General features: G+C 42.1%; 1 protein-coding gene across 6 annotated transcripts in view; it reads left to right on the top strand.

Annotated features, from left to right (window-relative positions):
• CERS3 (ceramide synthase 3) overlaps window positions 1-15,278 on the top strand; it is a 50,346-nt gene extending 35,068 nt beyond the window's left edge. For all 6 annotated transcript variants that reach the window (XM_069798554.1, XM_069798551.1, XM_069798552.1 and 3 more), the window contains one exon: window positions 11,564-15,278. In XM_069798554.1, coding sequence (XP_069654655.1) covers window positions 11,564-11,695 — 132 coding nt within the window. In that variant the 3' untranslated portion in view covers window positions 11,696-15,278. The remainder of the gene's footprint in view (window positions 1-11,563) is intronic.
• The last annotated feature ends 6,960 nt before the right edge of the window (window positions 15,279-22,238 follow it).

Here is a 22,238-nt window from a genome sequence, read left to right as displayed (position 1 = left end):
GAAAGTCCTTTGGAACACAGACATAGTATGTTCTTTTAAAATATGCCCTCACTACTTATATTGAGGAATAATGATTCTTTACACCTGCAGAGGTGCTGGCCTATGTTACTTTCTATCTTTCTTGTTGTGAATTTATCTCTTTAGAGACTTGCTATAACCCTTTGTGTAAGTTTTTAAATTAAGTTGTACAGTTCCCAGAGGCCACACTACCTGCTCCTGACAGATGCCTTTAGCTGAGTTTAGTCTGCGGCTATTCAGACTTGCCTCAGCTTCTGCAGACCTTTCCTTCCCCGGGATCCTTTTATTATTTTTCCTCTCACTTTTTTGTGCTTGATCCAGTTGCATCAAACAGAACTTTTATTTTTAGTAATTCTTTTGAATCTTATATTTATTTTATAACCACATGGGTCCTGGGAGTATGGAATTTCAGTGCTGAACTTGGGTGAGAATTTTCCTGTTCATGAAACACAGGCCCACAGCACATTGTTTAAAGCAATGGGGTTTTTTTGGTTTGCAGGTCCTTAAACACTTCTCCATGGAAGTAAATACTTCTGTATGATAAATTTAAGCTCCTAGCACTTGCTTTGCTTTCCTTAGTTACAATCAGATCTATATCCTTCAGAATTAGACCATGGATCCACAGTGGTTAAAATCTACTGTTTTACCTTTATTAAACAAGAGTCACTCTTCAGCCTCTGTTCACCCAGGAGTGCTGTGGCTGCGAACACCTAGCTGTTCTGACAGCTGAGGCAGCACTGACTTTCTCCGTGAACTGTGCAATAACTTGAGATATTTAATCCTAAACAGAAATTTTATTTTTAAAACTACAGAGAGGAAAAAAAGCTCTATGTAGCATGAAAGTAGAATGGCCTTTAAAGAGATTACATTTTAAATGTCTTTTGTGGCAAATGGAATTGCATCCAGTGTTCACATGCTTGAGCTGTGTGCTGTTCAGTGTGCACTAGACACGCCATAGGTGAGCTGAGTCTGATTGCTCCCAGATAATAAACTCTGACTTTTAACTTGAGCTGCGAAGGGTCATCACATGACCCTGATCATGCACAACAGTGCTGCGCTTCCATACACCATGCAATTACTGGGATGCAAAAATGAAGCATGAAATGAAATGTATATTCAGTTTTGGCATGCACAGCAGTTTATTGGACTCCTAAAAAGTCAGACTTTTAGCTGATTTTTTTTTTCTTCTTTCTGAAGCAGTAAAAAAATCTATTTTCAGGACGTTTATAATCAGAAAATGAAATTTAATGAGAATTAACACATTCAGTGAGAAGTCATTCATTTCAGAAAAATGTCATCCTACAGGAGTTAAACAGAGGACAGGGTTTAGTTTCCTAAACTAGCGGCACGTTAAGTTTTGTTTTCTTTTACTTACGTGTTTTGTTAAGCCTGTACTGCACCAAAGGCTATCAGGATGCTGATAAATTGGACTGAGAGGTGTGCTTGCCTTAATTGCAAGTAGTCATTTTAAAAGCAGTTATATATTTTAGAGGATAATGATAATCTCATTAGTTACAATTTCATGACTCTGTGGGACAGGGAAATTGTGGAAAAGCTTTCGCTGGAGATTTTGTGTTTACTTTCTAGGCTGAGACGGGCCAGCACATGCTGACGTCCCACTTTGGAGTTTGAGTTCTCTGAGTGAAGGTTTAGCATGAACACAGGACAGATTGAACTACATTAGCGGGGGTTGCCTTTTCCCCATTTTAAAGGAAAATGGGTTATGGAGAAGTTGAATTTGTTGGTTCTCAACAGATAAATTTTTATAGTGGATTTTCTCATGAGGATAGCTTATTAGGGGAGCAAAATAGGACAAATGAAAGTTTTTTTCCCTCTTAGAGATGAAACCCAGTCTATCTGGGAACCTTCCCAGTTGATGCAAATTATTGCCTTTGGGACATGAGCTTTTTAATAGCCTGAAGATGGGAGCTAGCCAGCCAGGTCAGCAGCATGAAGGCTCATGCCCTAGTAAAGGGAAATTACTTCCTGTTATGACTTCCTTTCATCTGCATATTTCCCATTCTGCTATGGCAATCTAGTTAAGCCCAAAGCCTGGCTACATGTCTCACTTTATGCTGCCAAATTCATCTGAGGGAGGAGGGGTGGGAGGCAGGCAGAAGAAAGCATAAGAGAGTAAGAGGTTTGCTGGCTGGTATTTACGATGAGAGGCAAAAAGGAGAAAAGCTGCTGCGTGCGCGTTGGGGAGCTCTGGAGTCCTACCCTTACTGGGGATCCGAAGTCAAGGCTGACCTTGGTAATGCATATTGTCAAAGTGTGTAGCCCAGCGGTCTATGAAAGAGGAAGAGCCACCAGTTCTTCTCTACTGCACAAACGTTACGTGCCAATCCAAGAGCACTGTCTGGTCTCCTTTGCCTCAACCAGTTCATTTTCCTGGCACTGTGAGTTAAAAGGCAGATTGCTATTTAAATCTTTACTATTTACTTCAGATTATGAAAGGGGTCAACAGCTGAGCAATGATTTGCAGGCAGGTATGCTATACTATATCCTCAAATATACTTCTCAGATTTCAAAGCAGCAACAATGTTCTTTGCTGGAATTTTGATACTTTTTAAAAAATTTTTCTTTAAAATAAACTCTGTTTAGAATGCCCATAATTCCACAACACCTTTCACTTGAATATTATATAAAAATCAGGTAAAGCTGAGAAAGCTTAAGTTAAGGACTGTTATGACCATTGTGGAGGAATGAACTAATGAGAAACTGAAGAAAATAATTTCTGAGCATTTGATTGGAATAGATGGGCTTGTGAAGGTACGCTGGGGTGTGAGCATGAGGACAAAGTACCCTTCCACAGCCCTGTTATGCACACAGAAGACTATGCAAGAGCAAACTCAGTCCTCCGGCCGTAGTCCAACAAATTGGGTGTGTGGATGCTCCCTTTGCCTCTCTTACATTGGCTGTGCCATAAACAGGGCTGTGCAGGTCTCTTGTGTGCTGCAGTAAAAGTCTACTGTTTCCAAAGTTGCTGAGTTTGACTTCAGTAGGAGCTGCAGATGACCGCTGTCTCTAAGAATAGAAAATCAAAACTATATGTAATTCTGAAAGCAAAGCTTCCTGCCCTGGCCGGTTCAGCAGAAGTCTGCAGTGTTGATACAGGGCCAGGTTCTCAGCTGGTATAAATGAGCATGGCTCGACTTGAAGTCAATGGGATTGTGTTGGTTTTCACCAGCGATGGATCTGGCCAAGCAAGCACCCCCACCCCTCTCTCTGCCTGTATGTCTGGCACAAGGCAACTCTGCTTCTAGTATATCCCTGATCTAAATGACTCTTTTTATGTGAAGGTTCCTAATTCAGATAAAAGACAAATGTTGGTAAAGTTTTTGCTTTAAAATTAATTAATTTACCTTGCTGTTCACAAAAGGGCATTTGCTGACAGTTTTTCTGGCTTCCCTTGTTAACTGCTCATATCTTTTAATCTTCTAGCAGGTTATTTATGAAATGTTCCATTTGTTGCTAGTTTTATATAAATGTACCTATATAAAAACTATATATATATAATAGTGTGCATATGTATTTATTTTTTCAATTGCCAAAAATCAATTCGCAGAGCAAACGCTAGGCCTTCTACAGAACTTTTGATGCCTTCATTTACTATTTTTAATACATGCTGCTGAGGTTTGAATTGTGACTTTGTTATGAGGTGAGTAATTCTCATGCTTGAGAGGGGTTCACAGTATTGCAATCTGCTGAATCGATTAAAAAAAAAAAAAGCTTGAAATAAAGCTAGTTAATGATAGATTAATATCAATTGAGAAAGGAAATTGTCCTATCTTGTATTTAAAGAAAATAGGTTTCCCTTGGAAGACCTAGGAGTGCTCCATAATCCTTATTACTTGTGAAGAAGGGAGGAAATCTTAGAAGGAGCAGTCTCTTCTCCGTAACACAATTCTAATAACTTTTGACCAGGCACAGCACACTGCACAGTTCATATCATCAGAAAGCAAACAAACCAACCTGATCAGCCTATCAGTCTAATCGGGCAGTGACGGGTGTAAAGCATGAGAGGGTAGGATTTGTCTTGTGTAACTTAAGCTGTGCCTAGCTCAAGTTCAAGGATCCCTCTGTAACCAGTAGAGGAAGTGTGGTGTCTCCAGTGAGCAATTCACTGTGTCCAGTGTTGTCACCCCAGCAGTGGTGGGGCAGGTCACCCTCTGGGGAGACCCGTGTCTCTTTCTGTTGGTTATAGAGCCATCCCAGATAAATCTCTGAGTAGATACCCAACTTTTAGAATGCTGAACTTCAGTGAAGTAAATCCCCCACCAAGTGACTTAAGCACACGAGTTTCGGGGACTTCTAATGCTGTTTAAGAAACTTTGTTCTTTAGGTACTACTTAAAGTATTCTATACCCGGTCTCGATATCAGGGTATTTAGAAATACTGTATTGAAATTATTTTAGGTATTGTGATGTGACCGTCAAATGAAAAGACATTACTTGTTAGGTATGTGACTTGAAAATTGAATTGATAATGTTTAAGTATGGAGATAGCCTTTAAATACATCACAAAAGGAATGGAATGCCTCCTAACAATGAAAATAGAGAAATGAGCACCTTAATGGACACATTAGAAGTGCCTATCACTTACATGGTTGTATACTTTGTGGTTTCAGGTTAGTTTAATAGTGCTATAAGGCTTCCGTAAGAATATTCTTTAGCAGCTGTGTTGTTTCAAAACATTCATCTTAAGTGCGGTATCACACCTCACTGAGAAAAGTGCAAGTGTCTGGTCAGCTGTTTTGTAGCTAAAAAAGCATTTATAAGGAATAAAAGTGCATGTTCTGATAAAAGTTCATACCACTGAACTCCTTGGCTTAATGCAAGTTCTGTCCTAGGGTAAAAAAAAGTTCACTATAGAGAACAGCATCAAATGCCTATTATATTGTTCTTTGTTTCTTTGCCAACTGTGGATTTAAAATTGGAATAATTCAAAAAGCAGTGGGACATTATGACTCACTCCGTACCTCCTGGGCTTTTGACATTATCGTAAAGCCACATACACTTGAGTGCAAGGTTTAGTTAGTGGATTTCAATAACACAGCTAGCAGACTTTATTGAAACCACAGAGTACCTGATTAACTGTAAACAATGATTTATTTCTTCTGAACAGTCAGGGTATTATAGCTCCAGTTACAGGTGTGTTATGCTGAGTGACAACACAAGTGATTTATTTTTTTTGAGGTTAAATTTATTCCTTCAATGAAAATCAGGGACATGTTCTAACAGTAACATCTAGTTTTATGAGACTATTCTTTTCAATATTTGTGGAATTAGTGTAACTTTTCTTTTAATTTGTTTTTCACACACCTTTGAGTTCCCTCTGAAAACTCCCAGTGGAAAGCTTGAGGAATGGGTATTACATAGAAGAGAGAGATTAAATAAGAGGAGTTTTGGCCACAAGATGTCCAATACAATTAATCTAGGAGGTCTGCATCTTCATTTAAAAACTGCAGAAAGCAGAGTCCAACAGCGCATCTTCCGTGGAATATCAGCGGTTTTTATGTTGCCTAGTGGGTATAGGCTGAAAAGGGGAATATATTTTCCAATAAAATCTTCCAGGCTGGAAATATAGAACAGTTTGCTTGAAACCAAATGTATATTGCTTAGTCTCCACAGGAAAGTAAAGACGTATTAAGTCATATGTCAGCTGAGTTGAATTATTGATGTTGAATTAAACATGTTGAACTCGGAGATTCATCAACTTTATAGTATTATTTGTTAGAAAAGTACCCCCTTCTATCTATTTGGACTGACTTTTTATTATCTCTCTTGTTTATTATCTCTTTTATTTGAGTCAGTGGTTGCTGACCTAACTAATAGCTTTCATCTTTGTACTGCAAGCTGTTTCCATATGTGCAGGTGCTGTGGAATTTATTGTCTTTACATTGAAAAATCAAGACCTAGTCAATATGTTTGTAGATATTTAAATGAAAATATTCTTAAGGTAGAATTAAGGTATAAGATTTAGGACATTCTGATTTTAATGTAAGATACATTTAAGAGTCAGGAAATTCCAACTGAAGGTTAAGAGTAAATGTTTGAAAACCCCAAAATCTAAATTTCACCAAATCGGAAAACACATAATTAGAATTCTAGAATCAGCTGTGAATTGCTTTTATATATCTGTACCTGGTAGAAGGAATCCAGTTAACTGTGCAGATGTAAATTATGCTTAACCTAAAAGATTAATTGGTTTTAGTTTTGTCCAGGCAGGGGCAAAACTGAAATCTCCTTACGCTGCTGAGAAACCTTGAGTCAGTGTTGATCCCACCAGATGAGTTAGGGTTGGTACTCCTCCCATCCCCGGCACGGACACAGTTATACCGGTGAGAAAGAGCTTGAACTGATATGGATTGATCTTCCTACTTTTGCCTGTGGTAAGGCACAGCAAGCCTGTATCCTCCTCTCTTTCATTCAGCTGGTTAGCTGAAAAAGCAAACCAACAAACAACCCGCCACCACTGTACTCCCAAACTCACACCGTGTAGTTGTGAAGTAGGCACTGCACTATTGCCCTCATAATGCCAAGTGAAGTTATTGCATGCCTCTTAAAAAGTATGTGCCTTTGTCAGGGAGAAGCTGGATTGGAAGCTGATTCATGATAAAAATATTGTAGCAACTGAACTTCACTGCAGAAACATCTTCTGCTCAGATATCTCTCAGCCAGATTCTTTTTCTTTTTCTCCATGATGCTTCGGTGGCTATTTCTGTTTCGGAGCATGTCATTATAGTAATAGCTTACATTCTGATATCTCAACAATCTGCAGTAAGTCACACTGATGTGATGATGGATTTGCTAGCAAGTGCCCTTCCCTTTCTGAGAAAGCAGAAGGCATGTTCCTAAGGCTTCCTCACTGTTCATAGGATCAGTCCACATTGCTACAACAGATTTTTGCCCTTTTTTTTTTTTTTTTTTTTCCCCCTAGTGCTTGGCACTGTCTTTCCCTCTGCTTTCACACTTTCCGCTTTAACTACTGTGTAGCAGATATGAAGCCATGGCTGCATTGCAACCTCAACATGTGCATGGACAAAGATGCCACATGCCCAGTGGAGGGGAGCAGGAGAGAAGGGTGGTGTCTGCCCAGTCCCACTTCTCCACTAGTGAGCTTCAGATGGTATCACCAGCACATAGGAACAAGAAACCCACACTTCCATCTGTCTTCCAGCACAGCCGTGTCCTTCTCCTGATGCTCTCATCAGCTGTAGCAGAAAGAGTGCAGAGCCAAGAGCTTGTCAAGAGGGAAGTGATTTCCGAGTCCTTTACTGAGAGCCAGACTTGCACAATTAGGAGTAAATTCTCTGTTAGTTTAGATGGAGATTTGACCAGTGTTTTTCTGCTTACAAGATGCTGGGAAGTGGCCTATGAAGTTTGCTCATATCTTAATTTCAGGGAGTCTTTTTCCTTGGTGAAGTCTCTGGGAAGGTCCTTTACTGTTCGTATAATAAGATGTGGTGCTAATGACTTGAATGATACACATTCTAACAGCAGTGAAATGCAAGAAGCCAAAACTACCTTAACAAATACAGTTCATTTAACTAAAAGAGGCAGACTGAGCAGCAGGTGGAAGGGTTAAACAAAAGGAAAAAAGATTATAAAAGTTTGCGGCTTTGGCTTCACTACAAATGGCTCTCTTGCAGACTTTATAGCATTAGTGTTGCTTCTCATAAACCTTGAAACCATTCATCCATTTAGAAAGATTAAATTGGTTAGTCATCCAGAACATAAAATATACACATCCATTTTGTCTGTTACCCTAAACCATCTGAAGTATAATAAATGCAGTTGATGTCATTAAACCAAAGCATTGAGTATTAATGATGGCCTCAGTTGCGGTATTTACAGTTTGCCAGCTCTTGTGTTTCTGATAGTATATTCATCTGTTGTTGCTCAGGGACAGTAAGAGCAGAGTCTTTGAGTTGGAAAACACAACTATAATATATGATGTGAGGCGATCAGAGAAAACATCTTGGTATTAAAGCAAGGAAAATCCTACAAATGTTACAGTTTTTCTTATTCTTAGAAGGTCAAAGTTAAGAGATACAAACTTCACTTACGATATCTTACTTATAATTGTCTGTTAAATAGTTTGCAAAGACAGGTTTGTTTGGTTTTCTAGTTACGGATGAAGCTATTGCTATTTAAAGTTCTGTTCTGTCACTTAAACAAGCTAGACAAAAAATGGCCAAACTCTTCTGACACAAGAATTTGTAGAGGCACTTGGACAGGAAGCAGGTTCATGATTAAAAATACAATAAGAATTTAGATTTGATTTAGCAGCATTTTTCTTGATTAATGTTAGGATTTCAGAAGTAGTATTCTTTCCCAGAATTAAGCAAATTTGCAGTGGTTGCTTCAGAATACAAAGAAATTTAATTCCTGCTGCTTTGAAATATATAAGACATAAATGCAGGGATTTCCAGTGTGCTGGAAAAAACATTTCCATGTTTTTTAATTACTACATAGAGTGCCTTTAATCAGAGCATCCAGCTTGACAGCATTAAAACTGGGAAGCAAATCCTATCCGAGTTTCCAGTTCCATGCTGGGAATGCCAGCTCATTCCTATAGGAAACAGGAATTGGTCACGTATTGGCTATCATTCAAAGCAAAGCAGATTGCCAGCTATTCTTAAGCATGTGCTTGAGGACCAGCAACTTCTGTGGACTGTAATGAGCTACTCAAAATGAAATACGCACCCATGAATTTTACTGAGTGAAGTCTATTCACAATAAGCACAAAAGCACTCCCCCGCCTTCACTCCCCATATTTGTAACCTCAGCCAGAGACTGCTCAGGAAGATGAGAGTACTTCCAGTGAGTCTGGCAGATTCTGCATCAGACACAGTACTTAGGCTTAGTTTGCTTTTTTTTTTTCCTGAAACATTTCTGGTAGCAAAAAAGTAACAAGCCCCCCCCCCCCGCCAATATTTGTTTTTTACTGCAAATACAAATCGCAAAACTACCAGGAGTGGGAGAGCTGATCTGAAAGAGGCTGAACCTCATAATTGTATGTGTGGGAAAGTCTGTCTTTCCTTTTCTCTAACTGATGGCATGCCAAGTTTGTTTTACAGTATTTACAGTAAGATTTGTTTGTTTTGATACCCTTTGTATGGTGTTAGGGAAAAGGCAAAAGAAAATCTCCAGGAAGTTTATAGTTTCTGATGAGACAAAGTTTAGGCTTTAATTTTCTTTCTAGTCCTATACATTTTTCTAGAAGTGTAATATATAAAGGGATATGAGATTGCAATTGGATGAGTTATTACTGAGCTGTCATTTATTTTCTCTGTATGAATTTGGTGCATAAGCAAGACCTCAGACCAGCAGGCTAAGAAAGTGAAATTGTTAGTTCATTGTGAGAGCAGATACAGCATGGACAGGAACAACACTGGTTTCTCCTTTCTGTGTCTCATCTCTGACCTTGGCACATCACTGCAGGAGCAGGAAGAAAGTGCAGTCTCTGCCCGTTTAGTTGAGGTCCGGACAGATGACAAGGAGAACAAATTTATCCATGATGGAGCAGTCCCTGGTGTGACTGTATAGGCAGCACATTGTTTGAGCAAGGGCTAAGATGCCTGCCAGCTCCAGCACACAGCTCTGGAGACAATGTACTCTGTTATGAAGAGAAGCCTCAGGTCTCCCTCTGCAGACAGTCCTGCAGGCCAAACACCCCTGCATTACAAAAAGACACCACGACACCTGCAGTCCTCAATACTTGAACATTGACACCACTGATGATCTGGGTGTTAAATTTTGGGAATTCCCATTAACAAACTGGATACCCTTGTGCTAATGGGTAAATTGTCAGCCACAGTGTGAGGGCCCAGGTTTTGATCCTCAGCTATGGAGAAACTCCTGATTTAAGTGAGAGGTGGTCTATTAAATCATGAGATGCTAGAGAGGGAATGACTATTGTCCATCTCTTCCAACACAAGAACTAGAGGGTATCGGGTGTTATCAGGTCTACCAGACACCTTCCAAGTAACTGGAAGAGAAAACTGGTGACGGTTGCTAATCACACAGCAACCTGCTGGAGGTGGAGAAAGTTTCTTAGGTGCCTGCTTTGATCTAATTTCCGAACTCAGTCACCACTTAGGCAGAAGGAAGTGTTTAGTTGATTTACAACATGTTTAACTGGAGCATCCTACCCCGAGTCTGCAGAGCAGGTCATCAGTTGGTATGGAAAGTCCTTCTGGGGAGGCAGGTGCTGCTCTTTTAAGCTTGTTGCCCTGAAAGGGAAATAGAGGTGTTTGGTTTTAATGCCAAAGCCTTGATTGTTTGATCCAAACTTCTGAAGACATTGTAGGGTCTTGAGTTATGGTAGGAGTTGAGAAATAAGAAACTAATGGTATATTTTATGTGCTATGACAAATAGGACAGAATTGTCTTACCTCTCCCTAACCTTTGCTGTGGAATACTGGGTAGACACAAGGTCTTTTGTCTGTGTGGTGGAAACATTCATTAGTAAGTGCCATGTTTGACTGTCTGGGGATGAAGCATGATTGCCAAATGTTAGAAGCTGTTCCTATAGAGCTGGGAAGGGATTTTCGTAAGAGCAGACTGTCTCGCTGACCCCCTTTCATCCTTGCTAATGGAGCAGTCATCCCCTCCTCCTGGCAATTCCCTTAGCAGGATGATATACCCAGGATGTACATGATAGCCGTATAGACACAGCCTCCCCTTTGCAAATGTTGAGGTGATGTATATACTGTCAAGCAGGGAAGAATATTTTAGTGTTGGTAAGTCTCTTTAAGGAAAGTTAATACCAGGAGATGCTGGCACAACTAGTCACTGTTTAGTTTACACCTGTCAGAAGCAGGCAGCCTCTCAAATCCTATGTTTGGGCAAGTGTATTCATCATATTTAGCTTTTATACAATATTCTTTTCATCTCTGCACTTCACAATTGTTAATTAATCCCACAGTACCCAGGGATTACTAGTAACACTTTACAAGGGAAAGCGGAAACAAGCAAGAAGAGGTCAAATGACTGGGCCAAGGTCATGGAAGAAATTTTGTCTAAAGAACATGAGGTTCTGCAAGAGTAAAGTGTTGTTAACTGGTCTGTCCTTGGATGTCAGCCTCTGTTTTTGGAGGGAGAGGGTGTTTCTGGGGGGCAGTTTTGATACTGTCTAGTGTATTTAAAGCTCCCCTTTCATTTGGTCCCTTTAGCAACTTTTTTTTTTTTTTTTTTTTTTTTTCCTGAGGCACATGGAAGAGAGAGGAGTTTTTGTCTTCAGAGCGTGACAGGGAACTTCCAAGAAGGGAGAATGTCTCATGTTCTCGAACTTTTATACACCATCTTTTCATTTTGCAATTTCAAATGGAGGCACCTGACTAATGAAATTAATTGGTTATTTTTTCAAAGTCATTGCAAAGATCCAGATACCCAGTTCACTTTAAAATAAAAGACTTGCTTGTCTGGCATCCATAGGCCTTTTAGAAAGGTCTGCACTCTTAATAGCAATCCAGTAACTTATCTGACAGTAAATACTGCAAGTATAGAGTATGCTTACAGTGCTTTCTTCTCCCTAGGACTTGAAAGATGACAGGAGTGATGAAGAGGAGGAAGATTCTGTTACAGATAATGAAGAGGAGCCTGCAAAGAATGGCAACAAGAATGGCTGTGGGTCAAGCAAACATCTCCTAAACAGCAGTCACCACTAGCCCCCTCCTGCCTCCCCTCCTGCCTCACCTCCTGCAGGGATTTCCGCTCTGTTTTTAACCCAACCTACAGGATAGAATTTAAGTCAAAAGGCTTGTAAGAGACTGTGATTGATTTATTGTTGGCTACTGGACCTGGAAAAAAGCCCAGTTTAGAGGGGAGAGGGAAAAATTGCATAACATGACAAAATGTGTTAATGACCCACTTTCTGAATCATTGCTGAGTGTTTGGAAAGATGTTTGGATGCACTGACTGACTGTGTTCAACAAGGTCAAAGCTCAAGAGCATCAGATCATTTAGTGTCCCATTGATTCTAACATTATTTTTCAATCTGATATAAGATATATTTCACCAAGCAGTTCAATTCACAGATGTTTTGTGGTAGGTAGAATGTGAACTCCATCAGGAACCAAAATTACTCAGTGTGGGAAAAATTTGACAGTGGTGTAGAGTGACTAGCATTTTAGTCTTTACTCTTCAGTTTAAAACCTCATCGAAATGGCTATTTTTTTGTGAGTTAGATTTCATTTCCTGGAGGCCAGTGGAAGCTAACATGGAAGAATTCAAATTACTTGCCTGTGAAGAGCTGGCTTTGCTGCAGAAATACAGTCTTTCTCCAAAATATGCTGTATGATAGATAGCTCAAATATTGTGTTCTAAGGTTTACCTGTCAAGGAAGTCACTGTAAAAACTCAGCCCCGATTCTCCATTGAGCTCCAGGTTTCACAGATGTCTTTCATCTCAGTCATTTTGGCCCAGTGTTAAAACAGAAGGTGCAGTGGGGAGGGAAGATAGTGAATGAAAATTGGGTCTTCTCACAGGTTCTGTTGCAGTTCTTATTTGTCTTCAAAACTGCTGAACAGTCCCTGCTCCTGACACATCTACAGCCCAGAAGATTAAAAATAAATCTCATCCATTCCCTTCTTGTAAGCTTGTCTCACACAGCAGCATTGGATGACTGTCTTCTCGGGAGTGAGTCTGCTAATTTCTGGTTTGTGGTTCCTGTGTGTTCACTAGATGTATCTGGGCACTGGGGGAGCAAGAGACTAGCAAGGAGTGTCACATCGTCAGCGTGGTGTATTCACTGGATATCAGGACCTGTATTTCCATCTCTGCTCTTTTTGAAAATTGGGAATCACATCGGCTAGAGCCAAACTTGGGTGTATGTATGTGACTTAGGCCACATACCATTGTTCATGGTGTAAGAAGTGGAGGAACAGTGGATGTTTTATCAGCTCCTCTTACCAAAAGTGCCTCTATCCTAAGTTTGCACTTTTGTTCTAACACTAGCGCAGAGTGCAGCAGCACTTTTAGTCCCAGGGCTTTCCAAGGAGAGCCTGGGCCTTTTAAACAGGGTGGTACCAGTCTCATTTCCAGATGCATTAGCTCACAAGGTCGTAAATGATTTGTGTCATAAGTTTCAGAGGTGAGAGGCTCTCCATGTGGTTCTACAGTAGCTGAGATCATCTGGTGAACTAAATCCAGTAGCTTGATAGAGACCAGGGGGACCGCTGCTAAAACAGCCTCAGTGCAGAGCTTTTGGTTCGGAAGGGCTCTTTTCCCCTTAAGGCTGCTCAGGCAGGAACTTGGTGACCTACAGGAAGCACTATGTGACTGGCTTGTTTTCTCAAGGTTTCCATGGCAAAGGGGGATGTAATTCAGTCACTGAAGCATTTGAAAGAATGGGAAATGTTTGGGATCTCAGATATGAAGAAAGAAGTGTTTTCTGTGCAGTTACAAGAAACTGTAGGAGTACTTTGTTACAGAGGCTGGTAGTATGAAAATTTCTATATATGGTCTGTTGAACTAGGCTGAATTTAATTTTTTACTTATATTTTGGACCATGTAATACCCCAAATGTTTACGTTTTACCACGAAGAGAATTACTCTAAGAAAGGAGTATGGCCTACAGCTTCTGAGAAGGATGGGAAACGTACAGTGGCAGGACAGGACTCCTGAACCTGTGGTTGTAGTTCAGCAGTGCTGCTCAGGCTGAGCAGGGAGAATTCCCTCCGTAGTTGTTGTATAGCAGCGTGCTTCCTTATGTAGCTGTGGAGAATACCTTAAATACTGCAGTGTGGATTTATTGGAAGTGTCAGTACTTATTACATCATCTGAAGCAACTGGTGAGTTTGGCAGAGTCACTGTTGCCTATCAGGGCCTGTTTATTGCCTACATGAAAAGAACTGGCCTTTCCTACCAAACTGTAGAAACCCAACATCTTGGAGGCTTTACGCTCTCTTTGAGAGCAATGGAGATAACGATGCTTTCTTCAAGACATAACAGGGGTTTGGGAGATGGCCAGGGTATTATCATTTAATTTTGGTGCCAGAAATCTTTCCTGCTATGACTAGGAAAGGAATTCAGGAAAGGAAACACAAAGAATGATGTTGTCACAGGAGTGAGCCTCTGAACAGCTACTGAGTTTTAAACTGGAATTTATAGTCTTGTTGAGGCCAAATCTTGCCCTTCCTACTCGGACAAGTCTCCCACTGAAGCCAATTAAATCTTACTGGAGTTTTGCCTGGGAAAATTTTGGATTGCAGCTATCCAATCTAATTACAAGACCTGTTGTTTCAAATCGATGTGAAACTAGGGTCTTAAAGGAAGAGTAAAAGGTAGATAAATACATTCAAACATAAAACGTTGAGGCACATTTTGGGCAAGTAGAGAAGAATATGGAAGAGAATAACATCCTGAAGGTGAAGATTAAGTCTAAGCACAGTAAACAACCAAATATCTACATCACATTGCAGTTAGGGGTATGGAAGGAAGGCAGGCCATGGAAGGCCCTTCCAGGGGGTTACTGTCATGGCCAGCCAAAGTGATGAGACTTAAAAATTCTGAACATAAACTACTAGGTACTGGGGATAAATATCCACAGCACAGAAAGTAGTGGGAACAGACTGTCACAGTGGGACTGGACTCATGTTCTGTGTTAACATTGGATTTGTCATTCCTGAAGTTACATGTGTTTGATTTTCCAATTTTTACTGATAGAAACTCAGAAACAAGAAGCTGAGGCCATGGGGAACACAATTCGTGCTAAAGAAATTAACGTCATGGTGCTTCAAGATTTTCAGTCTATTCAATGCCCTTAACGTTTTTTAACCGTATTGTGAAAAGAGTCTCAAAATGCAAGTGCAGAACAATTGTAGGTAATGTATATGAGCACAGATGATAGACCCTAATACATTGCTTTAATCATTTCACAAAATGGGTCCTGGTTTAATGATTTAACACTCTGCGTCTGGCTTTGCTATGTCACTTTGAACATGCCAAAACAGTTACGATAGAATTATAGACTGAAAATGAAATCCTTAGTCCATTAGACTCAGGGGAAACTCTTCTGTTCCATTTAATTTCTCTGAATTTTGTTCAGGTATCCCTGTCCGTGTATATGCTGCCTCTGTTCTTGTTTACTACATAGACTGGGGATTTTGATTTACAGATTTCCTTTACTCCACAGAACTAATTTTGTCAATTCGTATTATTCAGTATAATTATCTTTTTTTGTTCTTAATGCCACTGAATTTGTCTGGTCGGTTATGCTACACACTATAAATAAATATTTTTTAAAAACAGGTATTCCCTTGTTTTCCCCGCCTTGCAGTGTCCTCCTCTCTGCTTTCCGCTCCCTCTCAGCTTTCCAATGAGGGCCCCTTCAGGAGCTAATTCCTTACTCTTCCAAGTTTTTCCCTTGCCTGGAAAAGGCTGGATGACCCACACCCTTCTTAAGAGGTAACAGTGGTTGCTGTAAATGAACTTGTTTTTTCCTGGACAATTCATGAATGGAGAGGAAGCAAAATTAATGGATGCATCATCCATCATCTGTGTTATTCAAGATTTATGCTTTGACTAAAGTACTTGAAAATGGTCCTATGTACACTAGGAACTACTCACTCTAGAATGCCAACGCATTTTTGTATCTTTACTCAGTTGTTTTTTGTTGTGCGTATTAGGGCTGCTTATGAAGTTACATGTGTTTGATGAATGTTAGAATAATATGCAAATACAGAGATAATTCTTTTTTTTCCCAGGAGTGCTTATGTTTATACACAGACTGAGATGCTACTGTCCAGTTAGATTACCATGGGATTACTACCTAAATGGCTCAGCATAAGCACCCTTGAGACAACTCAGACATGGATCTTAAGCTGGCAAAAGCAGGAAAGCTCTACTGAAAACAAGGGAGCTGTGCTGATTTTTATCAGCTGAAAGGCTGTTCCATGTTTCTTATTCTTTCCGTTTCTGCCTCCCTAGTCAGGAAGATCACAGAGGTTCTGACTTACCAGCTCTTCCCATGGGCAAACAAACATAAGGGAAGGTGTTTCAGCCCAAATAATGAACTGAAGCAGAATACTTTGATTTTATTATCTGAATTCATTTTTTTAAGCTTATGAGTAAGAATAAAGTAGATGGAAAAGAAATCGAACAGGGATATGTGAGTTTTGGCTACAAACAACTTGCAAACTGTGAAGAATAAAAAAAAAAAAAATCTTGCTGATTTAGAAAGAAAAACACCATCTCCACAGGCACTTCCCCCAGCTGTGGGTTTGAAGAACAACAGCAGGCAGAAATGAAAGTCCATGCTGAGAACAAGAACATAGTCCAGTTGTGAAAACGCCTAAGAGAGTTGGTTTGATGGCTCTTATCTGCCCCAGAGCTGGGGAGCCTTTCTGTACGGAGCAGCAAATGAGCCAGGAATGTACGTCTGAGCTGATTTCATTGTCATGTTCAAAATCACTGAAAATGTCTGTCCCCATTTCCCAGCCAGTTTTATGGGCTCTCTCGGGCTCTGCCTGTGCCACGTGGAGCAAGGGTTTTGTTTCTTTCCTATATGCCCAAGGTGTGGACCTTGAAGAGGATAAACACCTCCGACTTGTGGAAGGTCATACAGGACATCTGTATTCCCACTGAGAATGGGATTTCTGCTTATGACATTTATGAAATCTACCTGATGCCCATGCTTTAGAGACAGAGAGTAACCAATGTGTGTCAGACAGCAAGGTGGCACTCTGAGTGACCAGCGTCATAGAGGTAGCTGACCCTTCCTGAGCAGAGCTTCATGAATCAGAAGAAAAGTCAGCAGAGGGCTTGCCAACTAATCACACAGGTTTTTTCTTAGACATAGGTGTGCAAGACTCATTTAAAGGCTATTTTCTCAGCTCTTTAGTGGGAAGTGTTTTCTCTTACTCTGTCCCCATATTTCAGCACGATGCTACTTGGTTTATGTAAGTTGCCAAACAAGGTCAGAGCAGTTCTCGCTCACTCCTGAGAGCAGCCAGCACCAAAAGCTTGAGAGATGAATACCAACCCAGTAGCCCAGGGTAACCCCTCTCCCACTCTGGTATGAGGCAGAGGTAGGTTTGTGCTCTGAAACACATTTTGGGGGAGGAACTGTGAATGGTTGCAGCTCTAGATTTTCTCGCTACTCGTGTACAACAACGTGTTTGCACGTTCTGCTAAGGTAACATGCTTGCCTACTGAAGTGTAAGCGACTTGGTATGTCACACGAGAGGTGAAACTTCATAAAGTACTGGGGCATAATGGGGGAGAGGGGAAATCATTAGCCAGAAAACTAGGACTCCTGCAGGACAAAAAATAGTTTCACTTTCTCTCCTGTCATCCGTGTGTGTTAAGATCTTAAACAGCAGAAAGGAGGTAAAGCCCTGACATTGATCCCTTGTCAAAGAATGGGATTCCCAGTCAAGGAAATGGAGGTGATCAAAGCAACATAATCTTCACCCTACCTGACTACAGAGAACTTCAAGTAGGGCTCTGAGAGTTTATTTAACTGAAGTACCCTCTGTGGGATTACTTGAAGTTTCTAGCTTAGTAGAAGACAAGGCTGAAAGCACAGGTCTAAGCTTCAACATACGACTCTGCAAATACGAAGTCATAACAATCCATGTAGGATAATGTTGTTGATGTTCCAATAGTCTGAAGATTTATGAAAATATCTTCTATTTATTCAGCTGGAAAGAGCCCTGTTCTTCTGGAGTTTTGTTACCCCATAAAGCATTCAGAGGAGACCCCATAATCGTTTCAAAGTCAGAAACATTAAGTGGAATAACAAGTATAAACCCTATCCACAGTGACTTTGAAGTGCAAGAAGCATGTCCTTGTAGCCATAGAATACTACTCTGCTTTGAGCCAGGGCGGGAAGAAACAGCTCCCAGGCAGTTGTTTCAGGTGGTAAAAAATCTGTATTTTTCCTACCACAAAAGAAGCTCATCTAAAAAAAGCTAGAGTTGAGCAGTGAAATAGATGATTAAATTCCCAGTGAAATTCACAGGAGTTTTTCCCATGATGCTGATGAGAACTGGATCCAGACCTCCAGTGACCAGATAAAATGATAAGGGCATCATAGCACTGCATTGTCCAGCTATCAGGAGCAAGACATAGCCCCAGTGTTTCCTCCTCCTATAGCCCAGGGCAAAATCCTCCCCAGAAAATGAGATCTTGGGTCTGCAGGACACTCACCTGAACACAGCTTTGCCTTTGCATCTGCCCAAACTGGGCATGTATCTCTTGGAAGACATCCCCAGGAAAGCAGTCCCTCCCCTTTCAAGCCAGAAACTTCACTTTCAGCAAGCAGTCTGCCTCCTGTCTCCTGTGCTGTTCAAAATCCCAGCAAAGTCTGGGTTGCTGATGCTAAAGCCTATGTTCCAAGGCCAAATTTACCAGGAAGAGGCAAACGACGAGCTGTGGTTGTCACAGCCACCTTAGCACGTGAGTGTGTGACAGTGCTGCTGAGCCAGAGGAGAAAAGGGAGCAGAGAAACTGGAGCAAAATGGTTGGGGCAACACAGCAACAGTTTAAACACAGAACTGACATCACCAAGAATCACAAAGCAAAGCAGTAACAAGGCTAGGAAGAAAAAAAGCCCCAAGAGAAGAAGGAGGAGGAAAAAGACAGTAGTTCAGTAATACTGCAGATCAGCCCTTTCCAAGCAGCAGAAGCTAGCTTTGCCTGGACTCTGAGATGAACACTGTAGCCAGGACAACTCCTTTTCCCTGAGCACCAGCGGTTTCAGATTGAGCCCAGACAATGAGTTCCCAAGGCAGGAGCAAAGGCAGCAGGATCTGGGAAACACTCCTTTAGAAAGTTCCCAGAATGCGATTGAAGGGACAGGGAGGAACTCAGCTGGGGCTGGGCCAGGGTAGCCACAAGTGGAGGCCAGCAGACCTGCAGCTGTAGCAATGATCCCATGGTTCACCTCCAGTTCCTGGGCAAGCCTGACTCCCCCTTGAATCTCAGCGTTGGTTTTGTGCTTTTCCTGGCTGACTGAGACTCCCCAAGAATCCTAGAAGAGCTCCTAGAAGATTTGCATGTTTGCTTCCTACAACAAAGAGCAGACGAAAGCTGCTAAAAGGCCTTTCTAGTGTTACCACGTATGGGTAAATTTCTTGGTTATGTCATGGGCTGCATACAATGCAGGAGAAGTCCTAGTATTTCAGGAGAAGAATCTGTGGGAAGCAGGTGCTAAATCTTATCAGGTTGTGCTAAATTTTATCAGGCTATGCAAATCCTACCTAGCTCCTTTGCTATTTTAAAGGAGGAATTATTCAGCAACCAAAGAATATTTCATACATTTCCCTATTGCAAGGGGCAGTGAGGTCCGCTAGCACTTCTATGTTTGGAGCTTTTTTTCCCCCCTTCAAATCCTCTGGATCCTGCAAGGATAGCATTTGAGCAGAGAACTGGATGCTGTAGCAATAGCCCCTTTTGCCAGAAGTGAGGACTGTCCTATAACTCATACTATACTGCAGGGCATGCACAGCATCTATTGAACTTGGAAATTGTCCCCCATATCCACTTTTATGCTGCAGTCTCCCTTCCTGCACTCAGTTGTGATTCTGCTCTGACATTAAATCCAAGCAAGAGGGAAGCTGGGATGCTTACCCCTTCCCCTGCCCTGGCACACATGGCTGACATGAGGGAAATCATAAACTAGCCCTGCCATGTCTTTACACTGTGGATTGCAAATACGGGCAATGATCTCTTGTGGGCAATGTTTTTTTGTTTTAACGTTTAGGGACTTATCCAAAGCAAACATCAGAGCTTAGCCACAGCTTGAGGTTAGTCCAGCATCCTGACAGACGCAGGGTCCCAGCAGCTCCACAAGGCAGTGGAGCTGCCAGCCCGCAGCTGATCATCCTCATTCTGGGCCATGGAAGGGCCACGCTCCTTTCACTGAATGTTAGTGAGAGGAAGACAAATTCCTGCTCTGTAACACGCTGTTGAGAACAGAGAAACCTCTAAGTTTCTCCATTTAACACATCAGAGAGGATTTTACTGCCTGCTGAGGGAATGGATGCTCCTCTGTCCTATTGCGTGACAGAACCATAGGTTCCAGCGTAAAACGCACAGCAAATAGTGCTTTTGGTCTCCAGGCCAAGGCAGCCGGCATCGGGCAAGGAGAAAATGTCTCACGTACGGGAAGTAAATGTGTCTCGGGCCTTCTCCCCGGTTCTGGCTGACAGCTCCCTTCGGAAAGCCCAGAGCAGCAGTGCTGGTCGTACGTGCTGCATGCAGCGATGAGAAAGCTCGAGTACCTACGGCATTAAAAACGCGCGTGCTGGTTACCTGGTTATTGCTGCAAGGGCCCACGAGGTGGCAATAGCAGGACACTGCTCCCTGCTCGGACACCAGTCCCATATGGCATTTTTGTCCGTCTGTTTTGCCCTTTAAAACAAAGAGATTCTATTGAAGATTGGAGTGTAAAACTGTTTCTTGCAACTAGTAATTTCCACTTGGTCGGTCCCTAACTGTGAAACAAGTGTCTGGTACATCGCCGGTAAAAAAGCACTACAAATATTACTGAGAGCGAGTGTTTGGGTACCAGTCCAGAGGACTGGTGTGTCAGTATCCCAAGAGCTGGCGTCTACCTGGGTGTCACCAGTAACCCTCTTCCAGGAGGTGCAGTGCTCTCCTGCTGACTCTCCTGGTACCAGAGCTGTACCTGTTGTATCTGGGGTAAGGGCTGGGAAAGAAAGGATGTTAAAAGCTTCTCTGAGTCTGCTTTACTGCTTGTACTTTTTTGTATTGTCTACTTAAACCACGTATTTGTCAAGCCACAGAGTGTGCAGCTGCTAGTAAGTGAAGTCCCGTTCTCACCTAGATCTTTAATGTCTGTAATGCAAATAAGGATGATAAAACTCTCAGAATAATGAAGGTTACACTGCCATTCCACCTTAGGGGACAGACGCTCCACCCCAAGCATATGAGGTGCTCTGTGTTTTGCACCGTTGCCCACAATAAAGCAAAGCTCTGAGTGTAGAAGGGTTTGAGCCAGGCTCAGTGTGTGCACATGCAAGGGAGGGGGCAGTGGGACATCACCTCCCAAACAGAAAAGGAGATGGAAACTGAGGAGCAGTTGCATCCTGAGCCCCTTAAATCCAACAGGGGCTGAGCATTATGGCCAGAGCAACCCAAAGATTTGGGAATGCCAAGAAGTGGGTTGGTGTAAGGAAAAAACACCTGTAAGCATGCACTGGGAGGGCACTTTCCCCCACATACTAACCCTAGCTGTGTTCAGCCTGGTGCTGTTACCAAGGGAGGATGGGAGCTCCCTGAGGAAAGCCTGTCTGCAGAACATGGCCCATCACTATACCGCTGAGTAGGTTGACCAGAGACAGGGGGAACACCTGCACTCCTGGGCTGAGGGCTATGAACAGCCCACCTTGCAGCACCTGGCAACATCCCCCCACCAATAACTTTTACAAGGGCAGAAGGATGAATTAATTGGGTGTTCTCTGCGTGCTGGAAAAGATGAGGTATAAGGCATGCTGCTCAGTGAATGGGGACTAAATCACCCTGACAGGTACGATGTGTAGAGGCACAGACTGAGCTTTGGGTTTGGTGCTCCAAGAACATTGCCCTAAAACACTCCAAACCCACCACAGCGCACTGGCAGGAGGCACCACTGAAAAGTGCTCGCTATAGAAAGCTGTTCCCAAACTTCCTTAATGCAAATGAGTAGTGGTCACTGCAGCCCCAGGTTGAAGCCCTCATTAAGGAATGTTAAATGCTGGACAAACAGGGCTTTTTATAAATGCAGACCAGAGAGACAAACAACTAAGACCAAAACCTAGCAGTTCTAGCAGTTCTCCCCCAAGGACATCTCAGGGTCTGGGGGGGGGGGGGGGCACAGTGCATACCTCCTCCCTTACTGCTGCTGTGGCTGGTTCCTGCCAGGAGGAAGTTTTGGACTTGGGCTCCATAAAAAGGGTGCTGAGGAACCCAGTAGCTCCATAGCTGTGCTAAACCCTGGCTGAAATGGCCCACTGAGCCAAGCAAACAGCCTGTGTGCTCCCACACTCCCCTCGAGTGTCAGCAGGAAAAAGGGATCTGTTGGTCTAAACAAGCTTCCTTAATCCCATTCAGCACAAACCTTGTGGTCAGGCTGCACTCAGCCATGACTGTGTAGAGACCTGGGAACTGATTTGCTTTGATGGTGGGATGAAGTGTTTCTTTGAGCTCTCTCCATGCACGGCTGTGGATGAACAGGAGGTGCTCAGAAGCTGTAGACTGTGGGTG

The sequence above is a fragment of the Haliaeetus albicilla genome, chromosome 12, assembly GCF_947461875.1.
Source record: "Haliaeetus albicilla chromosome 12, bHalAlb1.1, whole genome shotgun sequence".
Lineage (NCBI taxonomy): Eukaryota > Metazoa > Chordata > Aves > Accipitriformes > Accipitridae > Haliaeetus > Haliaeetus albicilla.
Note: the sequence above shows the minus strand (reverse complement) of the source record. Positions and strands in the feature narration are given on the sequence as shown.